Below are 21,922 nucleotides of genomic sequence, written 5' to 3'. Positions count from 1 at the left end.
CTCCGTATCTGCGGGTTCCGCTTCCACAGATTTAACCAACCGCAGATAGGAAAAAAAAACCCAAAAACATTCCAGAAAGTTCCAAAAAGCAAAACTTGAATTTGCTGAGCTGGTGACTATTTACATAGTATTTCCATCGTACAACTATTTACATGGCATTTACATTGTATTAGTATTATAGGTAATCTAGAGATGATTTAAAGTATATGGGAGGGATGTGTGTAGGTTCTATGCAAACACTATGCCAGTTCATATAAGTGACTTGAGCATCCCTGGATTTTGGTATCTCCTGGAGGTCCTGGAACCACCTACCTCCCACCACACAGGATACCAAGGGACGACTGTGCTTACTGGCAGCTGTTATTGCTAGATCAAGCGTGAACATGTGCTTGACTCTGCAGCCCCCTTCCTTGGCCCTCCACCCATGAGGGCATGGCAGGTGTGGGGTTTTTTGTTTTTTGAATGCAGTTGACTTTTGTTGTATTGTTACAAAAGTAATTCATGTTTATTATGAAGAAAACATTTAGTACAGTTGAAACAGGAGAAGGAAATGTTCACCCTTCATCCCAACACCCAGAGATAACCACTGTTAACATTTTGGGGTGTATCCTGTCAGGCATTTGTTTATACACACATATACGTTTGTGTGTATAAACAAATTGCAAATTGGGGTTGCCCATGCACACAGTTTTCTGAGTTGCTTTTTTCCATTTAACAATGTAGTGTATCCACGTTTCCATGTCAATAAATGTGCTTCTACAACATCATTTTTAGTGCCTATAGAGTATTTCATTGTGTAGATGAAACAGGTTTTATTTTTAAAAATCTTCAGTAGGTCAACATTTAGGTTGTTGCCAATATTTCATTGTTACAAAAACCTGAGATAAAAATCTTTATAGCTATATCCCCAGCATCCAGTGTACATCTTTGACCCACCACAAATACTTGTTGATAAATGAACGTTTTGTTAGAATAAATTCCTGCTACTAGAATTTCCAGATGAAAGGGTATATATTTGTAAAAAAGGCTCTTGATACCTATTGCCAAATTACTCTCCAGAATGATTGTACCAATTTATAATCCCAGTTAAGATTGACCAATTCATCCTGCTTTGCCCCAGAGTCTCCCTTTTTAACATGAAAAATCTTGCTTCCTGGGAAACCCCTCAGTCCCAAGCAAATTGATACAGTCTGGGTAAGAGACCATTTCCCCACACACTCGCCAACACTGTGCATTGTTACATTTTTTAGGAGGTTCATTTCTTTGAGTACTAGAGATGTTGGATGTTTACATGCCTTTCAGTTATTTACATTACCTCTTTTGTGAGTAGCTTGTTCAGATCTTTTGCCCATTTTTCTGTTGGGCTGTTTATAGTTTATTAATTCACAAGAGCTCTTTATAAAATAAGGATATTTGTATATTAACCTTTTATTTTTTTAAACTATAGATGTTTCTGATTTATGGGTAGTCATATCTGTAAATTACTTTGGTGGCAGCTTTATTGAAGTATTATTCACAAATCATACAATTTATCCATTTAAAGTGTACAACTCAATGGTTTTTTAGTATATTTACGGACTCGTGCAACCATCACCACAGTCAATTTTAGAACATTTTCATTATTTCCAAAAGAAACCATACCCTTTAGCTATCACCCACCCATTCCCCCATCTCCTCCAGACCTACACAACCACTAATCCACTTTCTGTCTCTATAGATTTGTTCTAGACATTTCCTATAAATGGAATCATGTAATATTAAGTCTTTTGTGACTGGCTTCCTTCATTTAGCGTGAGGTTTTCAAGGTTTATCCATGTTGCAGCATGTATCAGGACCTTATTCCTCTTATGGTGGAATAATATTCCATTGTATGGCTATACCACATTTTATTTATTCAGTCATCTGTTGATGAATCTTTGGGTTGTTTCCACCTTTGGACTATTATGAATAATGCTGCCGTAAATGTTTGTGTACAAGTTTTTGTGTGGACGTATGTTTTCATTTCTTTTGAGTATATACATAGGAGTAGAATTCCTGGATCAAATGGTAACTCTTTTTAACTTTCTGAGGAGCTGCTAGAATCTTTTCCAAAGTAGCTTCATGATTTTACCTTCCCACCATCAGCGTTCAAGTATTCCGATTTCTCCACATTCTCTCTAACACTTGTTATTTTCCTGTTTTTTTAAAATCATAGCCATCCTAGTGGTTGTGAAATAGCATCTCATGGTGGTTTTGAATTGTGTTTTTCTGATGACTAATATCATATTTATAAATTTAAAAAAATATTATTTTGCCCTTAGTGTTGTGGTATCCACCCCAGGGTTATACAATATTCACTTCCCCCCACACCTTGAACTTTATGGTTTTATTTTTCAACTTTTAACATTTAGTCTATCTGGAATTTACTTTGGTATATGGTGTGAGCAAAAATGCTTTTCATTCTTTCCAAACAGTTATTTGCTCCAGTGCTTTCACATTATGTTAGGATAAGTATCCTCTCATTACACTTTTTAAAAAAGAATCCTTTTCTCACATATTTGTTCTTTTATTTTTTTTAACATCTTTATTGGAGTATAATTGCTTTACGTTGGTGTGTTAGTTTCTGCTTTATAACAAAGTGAATCAGTTATATGTCTACGTATGTCCCCATATCTCTTCCTTCTTGCATCTCCCTCCCTCCCACCCTCCCCATCCCACCCCTCTAGGTGGTCACAAAGCACCGAGCTGATCTCCCTGTGCTATGCAGCTGCTTCCCACTAGCTATCTATTTTACATTTGGTAGTGTATATATGTCCATGCCTCTCTTTCGCTTTGTCACAGCTTACCCTTCCCCCTCCCCATATCCTCAAGTCCATTCTCTAGTAGGTCTGTGTCTTTATTCCTGTCTTACCCCTAGGTTCTTCATGACATTTTTTTTTTAATTCCATATATATGTGTTAGTATACGGTATTTGTCTTTCTCTTTCTGACTTACTTCACTCTGTATGACAGACTCTAGGTCCATCCACCTCATTACAAATAGCTCAATTTCGTTTCCTTTTATGGCTGAGTTGTATTCCATTGTGTACATGTGCCACATCTTTATCCATTCATCCGATGATGGACACTTAGGTTGTTTCCATCTCTGGGCTATTGTAAATAGAGCTGCAATGAATATTTTGGTACATGACTCTTTTTGAATTATGGTTTTCTCAGGGTACATGCCCAGTAGTGGGATTGCTGGGTCATATGGTAGTTCTATTTGTAGTTTTTTAAGGAACCTCCATACTGTTCTCCGTAGTGGCTGTATCAATTTACATTCCCACCCGCATTGCAAGAGGGTTCCCTTTTCTCCACACCCTCTCCAGCATTTACTGTTTGTAGATATTTTGGTGATGGCCATTCTGACTGATGTGAGATGATATCTCATTGTAGTTTAGATTTGCATTTCTCTAATGATTAATGAATATTTGTTCTTTTAAATGCAATTCAATATAATTTTATTAAGTCCCCACCTCCTCCCTGCCTCTCCCCACCAAATCTCATTGAGATTTGCATTGTAATTACATTTAAAAATATACATCAAAAAGGGGAGTTTTGAAGTCTATACAACACTGTCTTCCCATCCAGCGATAGAATTATGTCTCTTCATTTATGCAAATCTTCTTTTAAGATTTCTGAAGTAAAGTTTTGAAAAAAAAATTTCCATACTGGTCTTGCACATTTGTTGTTAAACTTATTTGAGGAAATTGAAAAATTTTATTTATATTACAAATGGGAATATTTATTTATTTGCATTACATATATTCCTTGATATACTTGTACAAGTATATCCTAAACATTGCTGAGCTGAATAAAATAAAGAAAATCTCCCATTCTCCAAGCCCTTTCCCCATTGATAGCCACTGCTGTAAGTTTGGTGTGTTCCTCCAAGTATTTTTTCCATACACATAAACTTAGTATATCATATAAACCTTTCACATCAGTCTTAAAGTTCTCCCTCTTTCTTTTTACTTAAAAAAATTTGTAAATTAATTTTTATTGGAGTATAGTTGATTTACAATGCTGTGTTAGTTTCTGCTGTACAGCAGAGTGAATCAGTTATACGTATACATCTATCCCCTCTTTTTTAGATTTCCTTCCCATTTAGGTCACCACAGAGCACTGAGTAGAGTTCCCTGAGCTATGCAGTAGGTTCTCATTAGTTATCTCATTAGTTATCTATTTTATACATAGTAGTGTATATATGTCAATCCCAGTCTCCCAGTTCATCCCACGCCCAACCCCCTTGGTATCCATAAGTTCTCTACATCTGTGTCTCTATTTCTGCTTTGCAAATAAGTTCATCTGTATCATTTTTCTAGGTTCCACATATAAGCAATAGTATATATGACATTTGTCTTCCTCTTTGTGACTTACTTCACCCTGTATGACAGTCTCTAGATCTATCCATATCTCTGCAAATGGCACTGTTTTGTTCCTTTTTATGGCTGAGTAATATTCCATTGTATATATGTAGCACATCTTCTTTATCCATTCCTCTGTTGTTGGACATTTAGGTTGCTTCCATGTCCTGGCTATTGTAAATAGTGCTTCAATGAACATTGGAGTGTATGTATCTTTTTGAATTATGTTTTTCTCTGGGTATATGACCAGGAGTGGGATTGCTGGGTCATATGGTAGTTGTATTTTTAGTGTTTTGAGGAACGTCTATACTGTTCTCCATAGTGGCTGTATATAATTATTTGATTATTAGTGAGGTTGGGCTTCTTCTTACATTTATTAGCCATTTATATTTCTTCTTCGGCTCATCAGTTCATATCATTTGCCCAGTTTTCTACTGGGGCATTTGTTTTCTTTGTAATATTAGAATATTAACCGTTTGCTTATTATGTAGGTTACAAATATTTTTTCCAGTTTATTATTTATCTTTTAACTTTATTTATAGTATCTTTTATCATTCAGAAGTTAACATTTTTTAATAATCAAATATTTTTGTAGTCAAGTCTGTTTTTTGAGGGTAGGGGGCTATACTTTCTGAGGCCTTTTCCTCTCCAAAATTATAACGAATATTCTTCTGTATACTTTTCCAGTACTTTTAACCTTTTATGTTTTACATTCATATTTATTTTTTTTTTTTTTTGCAGTATGCGGGCCTCTCACTGTTGTGGCCTCTCCCGTTGTGGAGCACAGGCTCCAGAAGCGCAGGCTCAGCAGCCTTGGCTCATGGGCCTAGCCGTTCCGCGGCATGTGGGATCTTCCCGGACTGGGGCACGAACCCATATCCCCTGCATTGGCAGGCGGACTCTCAACCACTGCGCCACCAGGGAAGGCCTACGTTCATATTTTTAATTCATCTGCACTTAATCTAGTGTCTGGTGTCAGATGGAACTCTCACTAATTTTTTCCCCAAGTGGTTGACCAATTTTTCCAAACCTATTTTTTTTTTAAATGAAAGCTTCTTTCTCTTTCTTTCTTTCTTTCTTTCTTTCTTTCTTTCTTTCTTTCTTTCTTTCTTTCTTTCTTTCTTTCTTTCTTTTCTTTCTTTCTTCCTTCCTTCCTTCCTTCTTTCCTTCCTTCGTTCCTTCCTTCCTTCCTTCCTTCCTTCCTTCCTTCCTTCCTTCCTTTTGTTTTCGTTTCTGTGCGAGGGCTTTCTCTAGTTGCAGCGAGTGGGGGCCACTCTTCATCGCAGTGCGCGGGCCTCTCACTGTCACGGCTTCTCGTTGCAGAGCACAACCTCCAGATGCGCAGGCTCAGTAGTTGTGGCTCACGGGCCTAGTTGCTCCGCGGCATGTGGGATCTTCCCAGACCAGGGCTCGAACCCGTGTCGCCTGCATTGGCAGGCAGATTCTTAACCACTGCACCACCAGGGAAGCCCCAAACCTATTTTTTTGAGTTATCCTTCCTTTACTCATTTATCATAGACCAAATTTCCACACATTGGTGGGTTGATTTTTGAATTCGCTTGTTTCCCTCATTTATTCGTCTATTTCTACATCATACTGAGACTTAATCACTGTAGCTTCATAATATGTTTTAGTAGTATTAAATATCCCAAGGCTAACTTCTCATTATTCTTCTGTAAAATTTCCTCTGAAGTTACACACCCTAATTCTAGGCTGCTGGTGATTTTACCCATATCTCTTTAACCAACATATTTCAATATCAAGAATGACACCCCCAAAACCTACAAACAATAAATACTGGAGAGGATGTGGAGAAGAGGGAACCCTCTTGCACTGTTGGTGGGAATGTAAATTGATACAGCCACTATGGAGAACAGTATGGAAGTTCCTTAAAAAACTACAAATAGAACTACCATACGACCCAGCAATCCCACTACTGAGCATATACCCTGAGAAAACCATAATTCAAAAAGAGTCATGGGGCTTCCCTGGTGGCGCAGTCGTTGAGAGTCCGCCTGCCGATGCAGGGGACACGGGGTTTGTGCCCCGGTCTGGGAAGATCCCACATGCCGCGGAGCGGCTGGGCCTGTGAGCCATGGCCACTGAGCCTGTGCGTCCGGAGCCTGTGCTCCGCAACTGGAGAGGCCACAACAGTGAGAGGCCCGCGTACCGCAAAAAAAAAAAAAAAAAAAAAAAGAGTCATGTACCAAAATGGTCATTGCAGCTCTATTTACAATAGCCAGGACATGGAAGCAACCTAAGTGTCCATCAACAGATGAATGGATAAAGAAGATGTGGCACATATATACAATGGGATATTACTCAGCCATAAAAAGAAACGAAACCGAGTTATTTGTAGTGAGGTGGATGGACCTAGAGTCAGTCATACAGAGTGAAGTAAGTCAGAAAGAGAAAAACAAATACCATATGCTAACACATATATATGGAATCTAAATAAAATAAAATAAAATAAAATGGTTCTGAAGAACCTAGGGGGCAAGACAGGAATAAAGACACAGACTTAGAGAATGGACTTGAGGACACGGGGAGGGGGAAGGGTAAGCTGGGTCGAAGTGAGAGAGTGGCATGGACATACATACACTACCAGATGTAAAATAGATAGCTAGTGGGAAGCAGCTGCATAGCACAGGGAGATCAGCTCGGTGCTTTGTGACCGCCTGGAGGGGTGGAATAGGGAGGGTGGGAGGGAGACGCAAGAAGGAGGAGATATGGGGATATATGTTTATGTATAGCTGATTTACTTTGTTATAAAGCAGAAATAACACACCATTGTAAAGCAATTATACTCCAATAAAGATGTTAAAAAAAAAAGAATGACACCAGATCTATAATAGCATGTCCTCATGTCCTACAACCCATAATAAGCTGGCCCATACTTCTCTTTGCTCTTCTCCATGACTCCTAGGTATTGCTGAAATCATCTGAAATTTTATTTCTGATTGTTATTATTCTTAAACATTAGTTCTATTGCATTTTGAGAATCATTTACTTAAAATTGCATTTAACTTATCAATTATGTCATCTGTAGTTAAGTGTATAAATGTTTCTGGCTTCATTGCTTGCCAGTGTCTTGTATCCCACAGCATCTTTTTCTTGACTTCTAGATTTTGATTCATTTTGGTTTGGAGAGCTTTCTTGAGTAAATTTTTCAGAAAGGATCTGTGGGTGGCATACTTTCTTAGTCTTTGTAAGTCTGAAAATATTTGCCCTCATGTTTGAGTCATCTTTTGCCTGAGTAGTGAATTCTAGTTTAATAGTCCTTCTCCCCCAGAAACCTGAGAGAAAGGCTCTATTGTCCCAGCATTTGGTGTTGTGAGAAGTGCAGTACTCACTTGATTTGCTAAAGTTTCTTTATGGAAGCAAGCAGGATTTCTCTTTCTAGTCTTTGGAATTTAGAAATTTCCCCAGATTATTTCTAGTTGTTTGATCTCTTTTGGTAATTTTTCCTGGTACTAACTAGGTAAGCCTTTTTGGTCTGAAGACCCAAGTCTTCCCTTAGTTCAAGGAAATTTTTTACTGATTTTTGGAATAATTTATTTTCTATGTTTTAAAATTTCCTCTTTTTGGATTTCCTACTACAAATAATAATAATAATACCGCCTAATATTTATCAAATGTACTTTCCTTCTGCTGTAATATGCCATCTGCTTAACACTGTTGTTATTATTCCCATTTTATAGGTGAAGAAACAAAGGAACAGAGAGGTTAAATAGACTGTACAAGGTCTCACAGCTAGGAGGTATAGTCCATGATCCAAACCCAGGCATCTGGCTTCAGAACCTGTGTTCTTAGCTACTGAGCTATACTCCCTGCCTGTCAGAACCAACCTCCAGACTTGACCCTGACCCTGACCTCGATACCCTTCAGTACAAATTTGAGTGTTGACAGCTAGGGACTCTATAAGCAGTAGGAGAAAACATAGGGATGCTAGAATGAAGGAGCTGAAAGAGATTGAGAAACTGAGGACCAGAGAGGAGCAGAGATCATCAGAGGTTCTCCAGTGAATTCGGAATTGGGAATTTTCCCCTCCCCCCTTTTCCCTCTCTTCAGCCGTGCTCTTCAGGCCTCATCTCTGTCCCTGGTACTACTGCATGGTCTCCTGGTGGATCTCCTGGTTCCTACTCCTGTTCTGTTAGTCACCCCTCTAAACAGCAGCCAAGATGATTCTTCCTATAAAGCAGACCCGGTCACCTTCTCACTGCTGAATATTTGTTGACTGACTGCATGAATGAAAAAATAATTCCAGAGTACCTACTGTATGTCAGACACTGTGCTAAACACTGGTGATTCAGGACACATTAGGCAAGAATCTTCCAGTTGCAAGTGACAAGAATCCAACTCAAATTAGCTTCAGCCAAGAAATGGAATTTATTGGATTTAGGAGGGTAGCCTTCAGGCATAGCTGGATTCGAGACCTTGAGCAATGTCACCAAGAACTGGCTTCACCCGCTCTATCTCTTGGCTCTACCTGCTTATGTGTTGGCTCACTCCCTTAGTGATGGAAGATAGTTGCCAGAAATACCAGGATGAAGGCCTTACAGTCTGACTCCCTCAATCATTTCAGCAATAATCCTGGGTCTGAGTCTTATTGGTTCAAGCTGGACCATGTGCCTATCCCAGTCACTGAAGACAATAGGATGGGATAAAGTGATTGGCTGTGGCCTGGGTCACATGGCCATCCCTGGAGTGGGAGATGGGTCAGTTCCACGTGAATCACCTGGTTTGAGAGTGGGGGAAGGACGGGTGCTTCCTCAGATGGCAAAGAAGCACAGATAGAAGCTGGCCAGGCAAATGTCCTCTACTTTGTGGTTCATCAACCAACATAGTTCTCATCTCCATAGGGCTAATTAATAGTCTAGTGTGGTAGAGGACAGTTGGAGGAAAGACAGACCCCAACCAAGTATGAACAATATATAATGAAAAGATGACATTTGTGACAGAAGGCCCAGTGAGGGCACCTACTGGGAGGATCTGGTCAGGGACATGAGGCAAGGGGTAGGAGCTGGGATGTAGGAAGGATCACTCTAGGTGAGGACCTTAAGGTAGACCAGTGTGCGTGGGGGCATGAGGGAGGGGAAAAGGAAGCACGAGGTGAGCTGGAGGAGTGTTCAGGGTCCGAGAGGCTGTGTAAGGAGTCTGAACTTTATCCTGGGGCGCTGGGAGCTCTGTGTTTGATGTGTGTCATAGAAAGCTCACAGCCTTGTTGATGAGAATGGCGTAGAGGATGGCAAGGCGAGAGGCAGGGAGCAGTTAGGAGGCTGTTGCCCTCACCCTGGGAAGAGGTGCTGGTGCCTTGGACTAGGGTGCAGGGAGCAGGGATCGAGAGGTGAGATCCGCATGATGTGGAGGATGTGGGATCTGCAAGATCTGGTGAGTAGGTGGGTGGGGGGAGAGTTTGGGGTAGGGATGACGCCCATGAGTCTGGTTCAGGCAAACAGGTGATTGGTGGTGCCGTTCTCTGAGCTGGCAGCAGTGGAGAGGGAAACATTTGGGTGACAGGATCATGAGTCCCGCTGTAGGTGTGAGTGCTATGTTAGAGGCCTAGTTAGTGAGTTCTCGTGGAAACAAGGACATTTTTGACCAGGGCTTCTTAAATCACCTGTGGTGAAGAGCCTTATACTTTTGTTAAAACACACACTGTATATGATATCTCATGCTGGTTTGACAGCACCCGAACTAGCCTTATAAGTATTCAATCAGACCTGTCCATTGTCTTGCACTTGGATGTCATGGCAATGTCAAGTTGCCACAGAAGTTTCCAAACACTCTTGATTTTGCTGCTTATCTTGTTGTAAACCAGTAACAAGCAGTTCATGGACCAGTGCATCCTGCAGACCACATGCTGGGTGGCACTGATCTCGTCCAACCCTAGCACCCATTTTAGAGACAGGGAAATTAAGGCCCAAGGAGGGGACTGGCCTTGCCCCAGGTCCTACAGAAAACAGCAGCAAAGCCAGCATTTCAGTCCAGTCTTTCATCTGCTGACCCTCTGTTTTGGTGACCCGGCCTTAGGCCCAACAGTCCAAGCAAGGGGTGAACTCGGGGGAGTCCGGGGGTGAACTGCATTTAGCGGCCAAGGTCACAGGGCTGACCTCCACATCTGTGCCGAACACTTCTCAGGAACTCCAGTAGTCAAGACGGCCTGACCCTGGAGCTGGCACAAGCACATTGGGTCGAGGATTGCTCCCAAGAGCCTGAAATCCCAGGCCAGTGAGTGGCTGGTTGGACCGGGGCCAGGAAAGGAGATGGTCGTGGCTCTTGGCCATCCTGTGCCACTGCAGCGCCCAAGGTCAGGATGATGCTTGGTGGCTGTGATGCGTGCCCCAGGCCAGCGACGGTTCTCAGGACCAGCTCTCCGGGGGGACTTTTGTCTACTGGCTTTTGCTGCACGTGGGCTTCCCCTGGCTGTCGTTGGGAGATGCAGTTCCCATGAGCAGATTGGGGATTGCCCTTGCTGCCTGAAGTTGCTGAGGAGGAGACACATGTGAAGGGCGGAGACATTTGGGGAACATGAATTAGGGCGGGAATACAGCTTAAGAGCATACAGCTTAAGAGCATACACCTTGGTGCCATGCTGCCTATCTTGCCATTGCCTTTGCCATGCAACCTTTCTGTACCTTAGTCTTCCCATCTGTAGGATGGGGATGATGATAGTAGCCTGTTGCTCAATAAATGTTAGTGATTGTCAGCTATTAGTAGAACTGGGCACCATGTTAGGCTCTCATCTATTAGACCCTCAACAGATATTTTCACATTTAATATTACTCTTTTTTCTTTTTTTAAATACATTTATTTATTTATGGCTGCGTTGGGTCTTCATTGCTGCACGTGGGCTTCCTCTAGTTGCAGTGAGCAGGGACTACTCTTCGTTGCGGTGCACGGCCTTCTCATTGCAGTGGCTTCTCTTGTTGCGGAGCACAGGCTCTAGGTGTGCGGGCTTCCATAGTTGTGGCTCGTGGGCTCTAGAGTGCAGGCTCAGTAGTTGTGGTGCACGGACTTAGTTGCTCCTCAGCATGTGGATCTTCCCGGACCAGGGCTCAAACCCGTGTCCCCTGCATTGGCAGGTGGATTCTTAACCACTGCGCCACCAGGAAAGTCCTAACATTACTCTTTTCACCAACCCACTCAAGGTCAGTTCTGTCCTTTGACAGATGATAGCAGCAACAATGACAACACAGCAACAGGCCCTCCATATGCACTATCTCATTTAGTCTTCCGCAGGGCCCATTGAGGCAGATGGTAATAGCCCCATTTTACAGATGTGGAAACCGAGACTCAGAGACATTAAAGCGACTTGCCGAAGATGACTCACACTCAGATTCTTTTAGGCTGCAAAGTCTGTGCTCTTTCTAAATACCACTGACAGAACCTAATCCTTTAGTGAGAGGACCTTGTGGGGCCTGGGACTGACTCTTGAAGGGGAGGAGTGAAACTGGGGCGCTACTGGACACCCATCTCTGGCCTCATTTTAGGGATGGAAGACTGAGACCAGTAAGGGGGAAGGGACCTGCCCTGGATTCTGCAGACTACAGGCCAAAACTCTCCCTGGGTTTGAACCTGAGGATGGATGCCTGCTCTGTGCTACTCACCTGCACTCCACTTGCAGCACGTGCCCCCAGGAAGAGCCAGGAGCATGCCCTTAGCAAGCGGTGGGAGACTGTGTCCCTTGCCCTGCTGTTAGGGTCATAGAGGCCAGAACATGGCAGGACAGTTCCTGATTAAGCATCAGCACCAGGGTCAGCTGTGCCCACCCTCCAAGTCAGATCCCAGGAGCAGGCTGCTTCCCTGCCTGTGTCCATAGTTCCGAGTACAGGCTCCAGCACATAATAGGGATTCAGTAGTTATTGAAATAACCAATAAATGTTTCTTGGCCCACTCTTCTGTGGGGATGGCATTTCTGCATGGAGACTATAGACCCCAAAACCAAGGCTGTAAGACCCAATGAGTCTTAGGCCCAGAACTTCCTAAGTGGGTTAGCAGATTCAAAGCTTGGGCTGGAGGGGCATATGCAGATACTTCCACAGTTCCCCTGGGCCGCCCAGGGCCTTTGCCCTCTTCTGCAACAGGGTGGGGCAGGGGCAGGTCGGGGCCAGTGTGTCCCGGCCCTGGCTTTCATTACCCCCATCACCCAAGCACAGGCCTGGCCCTTTCATTGTCCAAGGCAGTGAAAGCCTGAGCAGCTGCTGGTGGGGGCTGGGGGTGGTCTTAGTCTGTCATAAGCTCTGGAATTCCTGGAACCACATCTCCCTGGCTTTGTGCCCAGTTTCTGCCATAGTGGCATAACTCTCCTCCCCACCCTGGAATAAAATCCCAGTGGACTTTGGATCAGAAGCCGGGACAGGGAAGCTCATTAAATAGCTTTTGGCAGGTACCCTCCTTTTTTTGAGGAGGGTATTGCCAAGGTTCAGCCTCCCCCAGGTGGAGTCTGCGCGGGGAAGGAAGGTGGGTGGGTTTCCGTCTGTGCAGGGTTCATGATGGGGTCTTGCGAACACAATTCCGAGCGGACCAGGCTTAACACAGTGGAGGCAGTGAGGGAAGACAGATGGAGCCTTGCTGCGGTGCAGCTGCAGGGAACGGCCTTTCTGGGGTGTCTGGGCTGTATCTTGCTGCTGCTGCATCTCCCTGGAGCCTTGGGTTCTGCCTGGGGGTGCTGCTTCTCTTAAAATGAGAGGTGCACATACACTGGCTCCCTGCTAACCCTCCCTGGTCCTAGCTCTGGAAGCTGCTGCCAGCTTGCCTGAACAGTGAGACGTTTGCCTGCATGGCTGGGCTGTATAGCCAACTGGCTTCTCAGTATGTAGCTGGAGGGCTCTGTTCCATGGCCGCCCTGTGCAGTGGGGCAGGGCACAGCGGACAGTGGATTGGGTTTGATCTGTAGCTGTGCACTTACTGGTGACCTTGAGCAGGTTTCATTATCTCTCCGCCTCTGTTTAACTATCTGTAAAATGGGGACAGTAGACATCATATCTGATAGGGTTATGAAGATTTCATGAGTCAGTAATTGGGAAGTGCTCTGAACAGTGCTGACACGTACCGTCAAATAAGTGTTTGTTAAATAAAATATGGAGATCAATAAATGGGGCCCAGGCTCTGAGGGCCCAGGTGCTGATCCTGTGGCCTGTGGGCCACCTGGATCTCGCTGTTCCCTAGATCCCAAGTCCTCCTGTACTGAATAGCACCATCATTTACATAGGTCTGAGAAGCATTGGGGTGCAACAGAAGGAGCACTGGACTGGCAGTTAGCAAGCTCTGGTCCCAGCCCTGCCTCTCAGTTGCTCTGTTTCCTTGGGAGAGTCACTAACCCTCTCTGGGCCTCAGTTTCTCTGGCTGTAAATAGGGAATATTTATAGAGTGAAAGATCTCCAAGGACCCTTTTGGCTTAGATAGCCTGACTGACAGTGACTCTCCCGTCCTGCCCCAGGCTGTACACTGGGAGGGTCCACATGCTTTGTTGATTTGTGTCTGGAGCTATGGAGAGGCAGTGGGCAGTGGCCGCCTGGGCTCCCCAGGCACTAGATGCTCTCCTAGCCTGGCCTGGCCTGCTTCTGGGCCTCAGGACACTGAAGTGCTGTGCCCTTTCCTCACTGTCCTTGTGGTCCAGAGTACTGATGAATGCATTCTGGATCTGTTCTGGACTCAGTGCCCTGGGTTGGCAGGGCTGCTCTGGCACAGTGTCTGATGATGGGCTGGCTAGTCTGACTGTGAGCCTGATGTCTGTCTCCATCACTAAGCTGTCGGCTTGGCGAGTGCAGGGCCCCTTTCTGCCTGTTCTCCACCGCATCCCCAGGGCCCAGCACAGAACCTGGCACGTAGTTGGTGCTCCGAAACTGTTTGTTGATTGAGAGGTGAAGACTCAGCTGAACTCATAGACTTCTCTCATCTCAAGGAACCTTATATTCAGGCTCTCCACCCTAAGGAATCTTATCCTAAGCACCAGAAATTCCGCCCTGGGAACCATCAGCCTCCCATTGGAACTGGCCGTCTCCTGAGACTCACCTCCTTAGTTTCCCAGGACAAGAATGGGCCCTGTTTCCCAGGAACCTGCAGGATGAGAGCCTTCCAATCTGGAGGGTTCTTGGGCCCTGCAAGGACTGCCTTGGCTCTGCCCCCAGGGACAAGGCAAAGTGTTGATTGGAGTGGGAAGTGCCCAGCTCAGATGAGGGCTGTTCCAAGTTGACCCTAATAAAGGATGTTTTCTTATGTCAGCATGCGTGAACATGCTGGTATGTGTGAGAGAGACAGGAATAGAGAGTCAGAGACAGGGTCAAGGAGGCAGGCAGAGATAGACATTCAGAGACTTTGAGACTAGTACAGGGAGACTAAGAGGCAGAGGGACAGCACTTCAGCCTAGGGTGGCTGAGGCAGGGTGAGGTGGGAAAGGAGGATAGGGGCTCCTCCTGCCCCATTTTTTTCTGGGCTGACATCCAGTTTGCCTGCCACTTGGGTGGTAAGCATGTTCAGGTTGGAACTGGCTATGGGACAGACACCCCTGACCTGAGCCCCAGGCGCAGCCCAGGGTGTGTTTGTTGAAATCAGACAACCAACTGCAGCAGCCGTAGCCTCAGCATCAAACAGCTTTGCGCTGGCAGGACAGCTTCCTGTGGGGCTGCACGGTGGTTTCGAGTGGGCGCCCTGGAGCTGGACCTACCGGTCTTCAGATCCTACTGGTCTTCAAACAGCAAGCTGTGGGCAGCTTCCACTACCATTCCCTACGCTGGATTCTTCATCTGCAGATAGCGTAATACCAGTACCTGCCTCACAAGGTGCCGATGAGGATTAAATGAATTAACGAAGGCCGAACTCTCAAAATGGTGCCTGGCCCGGGATCGCTGAATCCTCTGTTAACCCCTCAGGTGGGTAGGTCAAGGGTTGTCAGCCCCATTTTACAGATGAGGAAATCCAGGCTCAGAGATGGGCAGGGACTTGCTCAGCGCACCCAGTCAACCAGGGCTGGAGCTGGGACCTGAGCTGGGGACCCTTGCCTCCCAGTCCAGTGCTCTTCCTCTGCCCCCCGCGGTCCCTCTGTTAGGGACCTCTCCTTCACTTGTGATCCTGACTCTTGGGCTGTTGTAACATGCTTCTCGCAGCCACCGTCCCGGGGGGAGGAAGCCCCAAGCTCTCTGTCCATCTCTGCTTGCCCGGATTTGGCACACAGAAGTGCTAAACAAAAACATGTGTGTTGGGCTGCGCTGATGGTGCTGCTGGGAGATGACTGAAGCAGCCGCTCCCCCGGCCCCCGGGGGCGGTGGCATTCTTGGAGTCAGCGCCGGTCGGTTGCAGGACCCTGGGTTAAATTGCAGCCACCCACTGGGACGAGAGCAATGTGGGGGTGGGAGGGCGCCGGGAGGTTTCCATGATTGGCTCCGTCCTGGTCCTGCCGGAGAGCCGGAGCTGCGGCCAGTGGGGTCGCGCTGCCCCAGCTGGGGGAGCCCTTGGGATGTGTGTGGGGAACAGCCGGCTGGGAATCCCAGTGCCAGGGAATGCTGCTGTGAGCCATAGATGCCTCTCCCTCCAGAGCGGCACTCCGGGGGGGCCAGCCCCGGGCCTGGGGACTGATGGCAGGGGAGCCAGGGCTGGTGCGTGTGAGCCTGTAACCCAGGAGCCATCCGGGCCCCTCGCAGGCTGAAGGACGGGGTGGCCGAGGACTCTTCCTCGAGACATCCCGGGCTCCTTTTCAGATGAAAGTGTCTTGGGAAATTACAGAGTTTTCTATTTGATGGAAGAAAGAAGTCCAACCTCTCTCCAGAGTGGCAGCAGCGGGCTGGACAGGGTGTGTGTTTTGGAAGCGCGCTGGAGGAAGAGGAAGAGGAGGCGGGACGAGTGATGCAAGGGTTTGAAAAAGCCACCTAGATGTGGGAGGGGAACCTGGTCATTTGGTTCGGCTTTTCCCGGCAGGTATCGCGCCCCTGGGGACCTTGGGTAAGTCCATGAATAGCCCTGCTGACACAAAGGAGCTCTGTCTGCGGAAGGCAGCCGCTTGACGCGCCACCAGGAGCTGCCACAGCTGCCCGCCCGTCCGCCCGCCCGCCGGCGGGCGGGCGGAGCTGGGCGGAGACCCGCGCGGGCGGGCGGGCTGGCAGCAGCGGCATCCAGGGATCCCCGGGTCCCTGCCGGAGTGTGCTGGGTAGGTGCCTCGGTGCCAGGGTGTGTGTATGGCGGGCGGGGGGCTCTTGTCCAGGGCACCCCGTGCCCCTGTTTCTATTGTTTCTTCCCCAGGGCAGCCATTGGTAGGCATGTTGCAACCAAACCATGTGTGTTCTGCTCCGAGATAGCTGTGTGTGTGTGTGTGTGTGTGTGTGTGTGTGTGTGTGTGTGTGCGCGCGCACGCTTGTCTGTCTGTCTGTCTGTCTGTCTCGGGGTGGGTGGGAGGGAGCCTGCAGGGCTAGGGGCATGCTTCTGCTGTGTGCTGCTCCCACTTCAAGGCTGGTCAGCTGGCTTTTCTTTCTGAGGGAAATGAATGTTTGGTGAGCAGAAGTCCGGCCACTGCATAGGGAGGGAACGCTCAGCCAGCGCTGCTGGCGATCTTGTCAGGGATGCTGACCACACACGAGGCACCAGGATGGCTGTTCTTGCCTAGTTCCGTGAGGGGAAGGAGGTGGTCTCAGGGGCTGGACTGGGGGTGGGGTCGCATCTGATCCTTGCGGCTTCGGCTGTTATGTTCACTGGAAGTACAAGCAGAGATGCTCTGCCTCCTGAGCCTCTTGGGAAAGGTCTTGCACCTGCCCCTTTGGCTCCTGCTGAGACCCGTAAGTAAGGAAGGGGATAATTGTTAGGGACCTGCTCACCCCACAGAGCAAGCCGCTGTAAGCAGACAGAGGCCAATTCTTTTATCAACTTGGAGGCCTCACATCTCTATGCTTGTCCTGGGGTGTCCAAGAAGAACCCTCGTGCCCTGGGACCTCAGGGCTGAGGAAAGCCCAGGTCCAGAGAGGGGAGGGGCTGTGCCCAAGTTCACACAGCAGGTCTCTGGCCAGGACCAGGATGGAGGACGTCTGTCTCCTGGAACAGTGAGGACAGGCTGTGTGTGGGTGCCGTTACCCTGTGCTCAGCTCTGAATGTGGCGTTCCTGGCTTGAGATGCCTAGCTAAGCACAGGGCCACTGGGCCTCTCACCAAAAACTTGCAGCATCTTGCTACCCTCAGGCCTCACGGCTGGGGGCTATCTGGCTCCCCTCTCGAGGTGGCTGGAGTGGGTATATCTCCTGGAAGGAAGGAGCTGCACTGTCTGACCCGCCAGGGCCCGCGGCATCCCAGCCAGGGCACTGCGGCCATAGTCAAAGTTTCCACCAGGGCCGCTTGAGTCCTCCACGCCCAGCCAAGGGGCACCTCCCCTCTTCGCCAGCCCTAGCACGTGGCAAGGCTTAGCCCAGGGTGGGCCCTTCAGGGAGCGAAGTTCCACAGCAGGGCCTGCTCCAGGCCCGGGCTGGCATCTGCTGCAGCAGGGGGATGGTGAAGATGGGGGCAGCTGAGGTGAGTGACCCCCTGTTGGGGAGTCTCTTTGAACCAGAGATCGTCGATGGGGCTTCTGATTATAAGTATCTGGTATCAGTGAAACCACCCCAGCCCCTAGCCTTCTTGCCTTTGCACGTGCTGTTCCCGCTGCCTGGAAAGCCCATCTCTTCTCTTCTCTCCAGGTCTTAATCCTACCCAGACTTCCATGACTAGAGCAAATACTGCAGTTGGAATCTGTCTGTCCCTTGGTGGTGGTACCCACTGTGGTTGCTTCATGTCTTATTCATGTAGGATTTGAGCCTTACTCATCCCTTGGTCCCAAGGGCCCAGCCTGGGACCTGGGGCATGATAGGAAAGGGCTCAGATGGGTTTCCTTGAGGACAAGCTCTGACGTCCAAGTCAGCTCTTTCTACCCATCTCCTAGCTCTGCCTGGCAGACAGTGGGCACTACCAGCTTGAGGCCTGGCGAGGAGTCCCTCTGGAAGGGTCCTAGTTTCTGCATGGCAGGGTTGCTTCTACAGAGCCACGGGTTGGGGGATGGGATTTTTGATAGGAGACAAGGCAGGGAGAACCTTGGCTTCAGCCTGGCGGAGGCCACAGGGAAAGCTGGGCTGGGATCGTGCTGGGCTGGGTGGTGTGGTGTCCATCCCATGGCCTGGGCCACAGAGGGTGGGAGGGGCAGCCCCAGCTAGTTTGAATGCAGTGCTCCTGGTCCTTTGCACAGACTGCAGCAGCTTGGAGCTCAGATTGGGCCCTGTTGGGATGGTGCCAACCAGGGTGGTGGATTGGAGGGTTGGGGGAGCGTGCGGTTCTCAGCCAGTGGTCTGCCTGGCTCCCCCAGAAGAGGCGCAGCTGAGGAGGGAATGCCCACGCCCCGCTGGGTTCCTAGGGGCGCTGAGAGCCTCTTCCTGTTCAGTCTCCCAAGGCCCTAGAATAGCTGAGTCTGTTTGCCTTCTGGACAGATACGGGACTGAGGCAGGAAAGGAAGGATTTGCCTGAGGTTATATGCGACTCAGCAGCACGGCAGGGACAAGAACCCAGGTCTCCGGGTCCCCCCCGCCAGGTTTCTCTCCGTCACACTAGCTGGATGACTCAGAGTACTTGGCTTTCACCTTGATGCTCCCTTTTTGGGGACTCCCTTAGTGACACATTCCTTTCCAGGACTGTCGCATTTACTAGCTAGAGCCCGGCTCTCCTCTGAAAAAGCAGCGTGTGCAGGTAAAGAAAGCCCTGGCCTGGCCAACAGGCTGGAGACTGAGGCACAGGCTGGTCCCTGCTCACTGGATGATCTCAGGCAAATCTGCTTTTTTTCTCTGGCTCAGTTTCCCCTTTGGAGCAACCAGGGACTGGACCAGGTATTGCCTGGCCCCTTCCAGGCATCCAGAGAATCGTCCATTCTCTGCAGACGCTCTCCTCTCCCTGGGTTCCGAGAGTCATTGGTCAAGGCCAGGGTCCGGCTTCCCAGGGAAGTGGCCCCCTACCTGTTCCTCAGGCCCTTCTGGTCAGAAGCCTTCTCTTGCAAGCTGGAGCCTGGGCCGAGGCTGGGAGGTTTGTTGTTGTTTGTGGAGCCAGGCCGTTTCCAAGATGTCATTGCTCAGGGAAAACCATCATTCCTCCGAGGGATAAAGAGGCTGCTTACGGCTCAGCCTGGAGAGGCTAGAGCCACTCACGGCAGGCCAGCCAGGCTCGGCCCCCGGGAGTCGCCACCTTTGCCTGAACAACCAGCTGGTGGGGGCAGGATTGGGAAAGGAGTGCTGGGGCCACAAGCCGCTTGAGAAATTGGAGCTTCCAGGCACGGAAGAGAGGAGAAGGGGTCCCAGGAGACCCTCTTCCTCTGGCAGTGGGCCGAGGTCATCACTCCAGACGTGTGGAGAGTTGCCAGGTGTGCCCTCTGCTCCAGATGGCCTTGGGCTTCTCCCCTCTCCCTCTGCCACGGGCTGGCCTGCCCGCACCTGGCACTGGGGCTCAGGCTGCTGCCGGAAAACTGTCAGCGGCTCCCAACTTAGAAACGTGGGGAGTGCAGGAAGTTATTTGGAACTGGGCGCGCCCTCCCCTACGTAGCCAGGGCTCTCTGTGGCGTCCTTGGTTATCTCTTGGTGGGGTTAACCTCGGGCTGATAGCAGAACTCACACACTCGGGGCAGGGTGGCAGAGGGTGGGAGGCATGGGGAAAGGCAGAGGAAGAGCTGGGCAGAGCCTCTGGGAGCCAAATGGCTGGCCACAACCTTGAAAAAAGGCTGGAGGCAGCCACGGGGAGAACACTGGAATGGAAGGTGGCGTGCCTGTCCCACTCCTCTAGTCAAGGGTTGTAACTGTGTCCGCGCAGAGCTCCAAAACCTTCACTGCTCACACCTCGATTAATGAAGTTCCCAGTTGATTCAAACAGCGGCTCTGTAATTGCTTTCTCTGCCTGTCTCCCTCTCTTCCCTCCACATGTGTCTAACACCCACTATGTACGGTGCACTGGCCAGGTACTGGAGGTATAGGTCCAATCTTTAATCTAGTGCCAGGGATGGGCGTGTAATGGATGGTAACAAGACAGCTTTGACAGGGAGACTCGTGGAGAGGGAACCCTGGGGAAGCTTCCAACCCAGCCCGGGAGACCCTGCAGGAGGTGAGACTGAATCCAGATGCACAGATGCTTGTCCATCGAAGGAGGAGGTCTCCATCCCAGTCTGCCCACCCCACTAGGGTGTAGACATGATTCCTGCCTGACCATAGAGATTGCCTGTGTGTGTCCATCCACATGCTGCGACTTATCGCAGTGGTGGCCGAATAATGTTGTATGCAGGTGCATGGGCTCTGGACTTGAGGGCAGGCTCTCCCTCTCTACAGTTGGGTGCCCTTGGGTAAGACACAGAAACTCTCGGTGCCTGCATTTCCTCAAGCAGGGGCCCAACCTCACTGGGGTGATGAGATGAGGTGTGTACGCAGAGGGCTGCGTGCGTGCTGACACTGAGGCATGGGGGCAGCGGGGGTACCCCTGGCACCTTCCCTTACTGGTGGCTGTCATTGAATGGGATGATGTGGGTGAAGTGAGGTGTTCGGCATGGAGTCTGACACTGAGGCATTGGGGCAGCGGGGCTACCCCTGGCACCTTCCCTTACTGGTGGCTGTCATTGAATGGGATGATGTGGGTGAAGTGAGGTGTTCGGCATGGAGTCTGACACTGAGCGGGCATTTGCTGAATGGGAGGGGGCACAGCAGCTTTGGGGCTGGGAGGGAGGAATCAGCTGGAATGTGCTATCAGGCCCTAGGATGAGGGCTTTTATTTGCTTTTGAAATAAACTTTTATATTGAAATGTAAAAGACAGCAAGGGTAGAAGTATGTAGCCAATGAATTTTCACAAAGTGAATAAACTCTCCAGGTCAAGAAACAGAACATTCTAGTACCCTGGGAACCTACCCCGCCCCTGGCCGCGCCCCACCCCTCAGTCACTGCCACCTCAAAGGGAAACCCTTTTCTTGCCTTCTCTCACTGAGTAGTGCTGCCTGTTTTTGAATTTTGTATTCGTGGAATCATTGAGTATGTATTCTTCTATGTTGACTTCTTTGGATCAGCATTTTGATGGTGAATCCTTCAGTATTATTGTACTCAGTTTTATTCCGTTCACCCCCACTGTGTGTGGTATTTCACTGTGTGAATATAGGTGCCCCAATTTATCCATCCTATCATTGATGGACATTTGGGTTGTTGCCAGTTGGAGGTTATCATGAATAGTACTACTATGAATATTCTCATACATGTCTTTTGATGCACTGTAATATACTTTTCTGTTGGGTAAATACCTAAGGTTTACAATTGCTCAGTCATAAAGTTGTATATAATTAGCTTTAGTAGATTCCACTGTATAATTTTCTTTTTTTTAACATCTTTATTGGAGTATAATTGCTTTACAGTGGTGTGTTAGTTTCTGTTTCATAACAGTGAATCAGTTATGCATACCCACATGTCCCCATATCTCTTCCCTCTTGCATCTCCCTCCCTCCCACCCTGCCTATCCCACCCCTCTAGGTGGTCACAAAGCACCGAGCTGATCTCCCTGTGCTATGCGGCTGCTTCCCAC

General features: G+C 48.4%; 1 protein-coding gene across 10 annotated transcripts in view; it reads left to right on the top strand.

Annotated features, from left to right (window-relative positions):
- The window catches only part of RGS3 (regulator of G protein signaling 3), a 143,342-nt gene that overhangs the window by 91,591 nt on the left and 29,829 nt on the right, over nt 1–21,922 (top strand). Inside the window, exon 1 of one of the 10 annotated variants that reach the window (XM_030858941.3) lies at nt 15,147–15,258. The exons of 7 other annotated variants lie outside the window; for them this stretch is intronic. In XM_030858941.3, the coding sequence (XP_030714801.2) occupies nt 15,214–15,258 (45 nt within the window). In that variant the 5' untranslated portion in view covers nt 15,147–15,213. Of the gene's footprint in view, nt 1–15,146; nt 15,259–16,184; nt 16,325–16,420; nt 16,530–21,922 lie in introns of those variants that run through there. 2 more of the 10 variants (XM_060300583.1, XM_030858942.2) reach the window with 2 other exon arrangements.

The sequence above is a fragment of the Globicephala melas genome, chromosome 6, assembly GCF_963455315.2.
Source record: "Globicephala melas chromosome 6, mGloMel1.2, whole genome shotgun sequence".
Classification (NCBI taxonomy): domain Eukaryota; kingdom Metazoa; phylum Chordata; class Mammalia; order Artiodactyla; family Delphinidae; genus Globicephala; species Globicephala melas.
The sequence above is the reverse complement of the archived record's forward strand: the minus strand, read 5'-3'. Positions and strand labels throughout refer to the sequence as shown.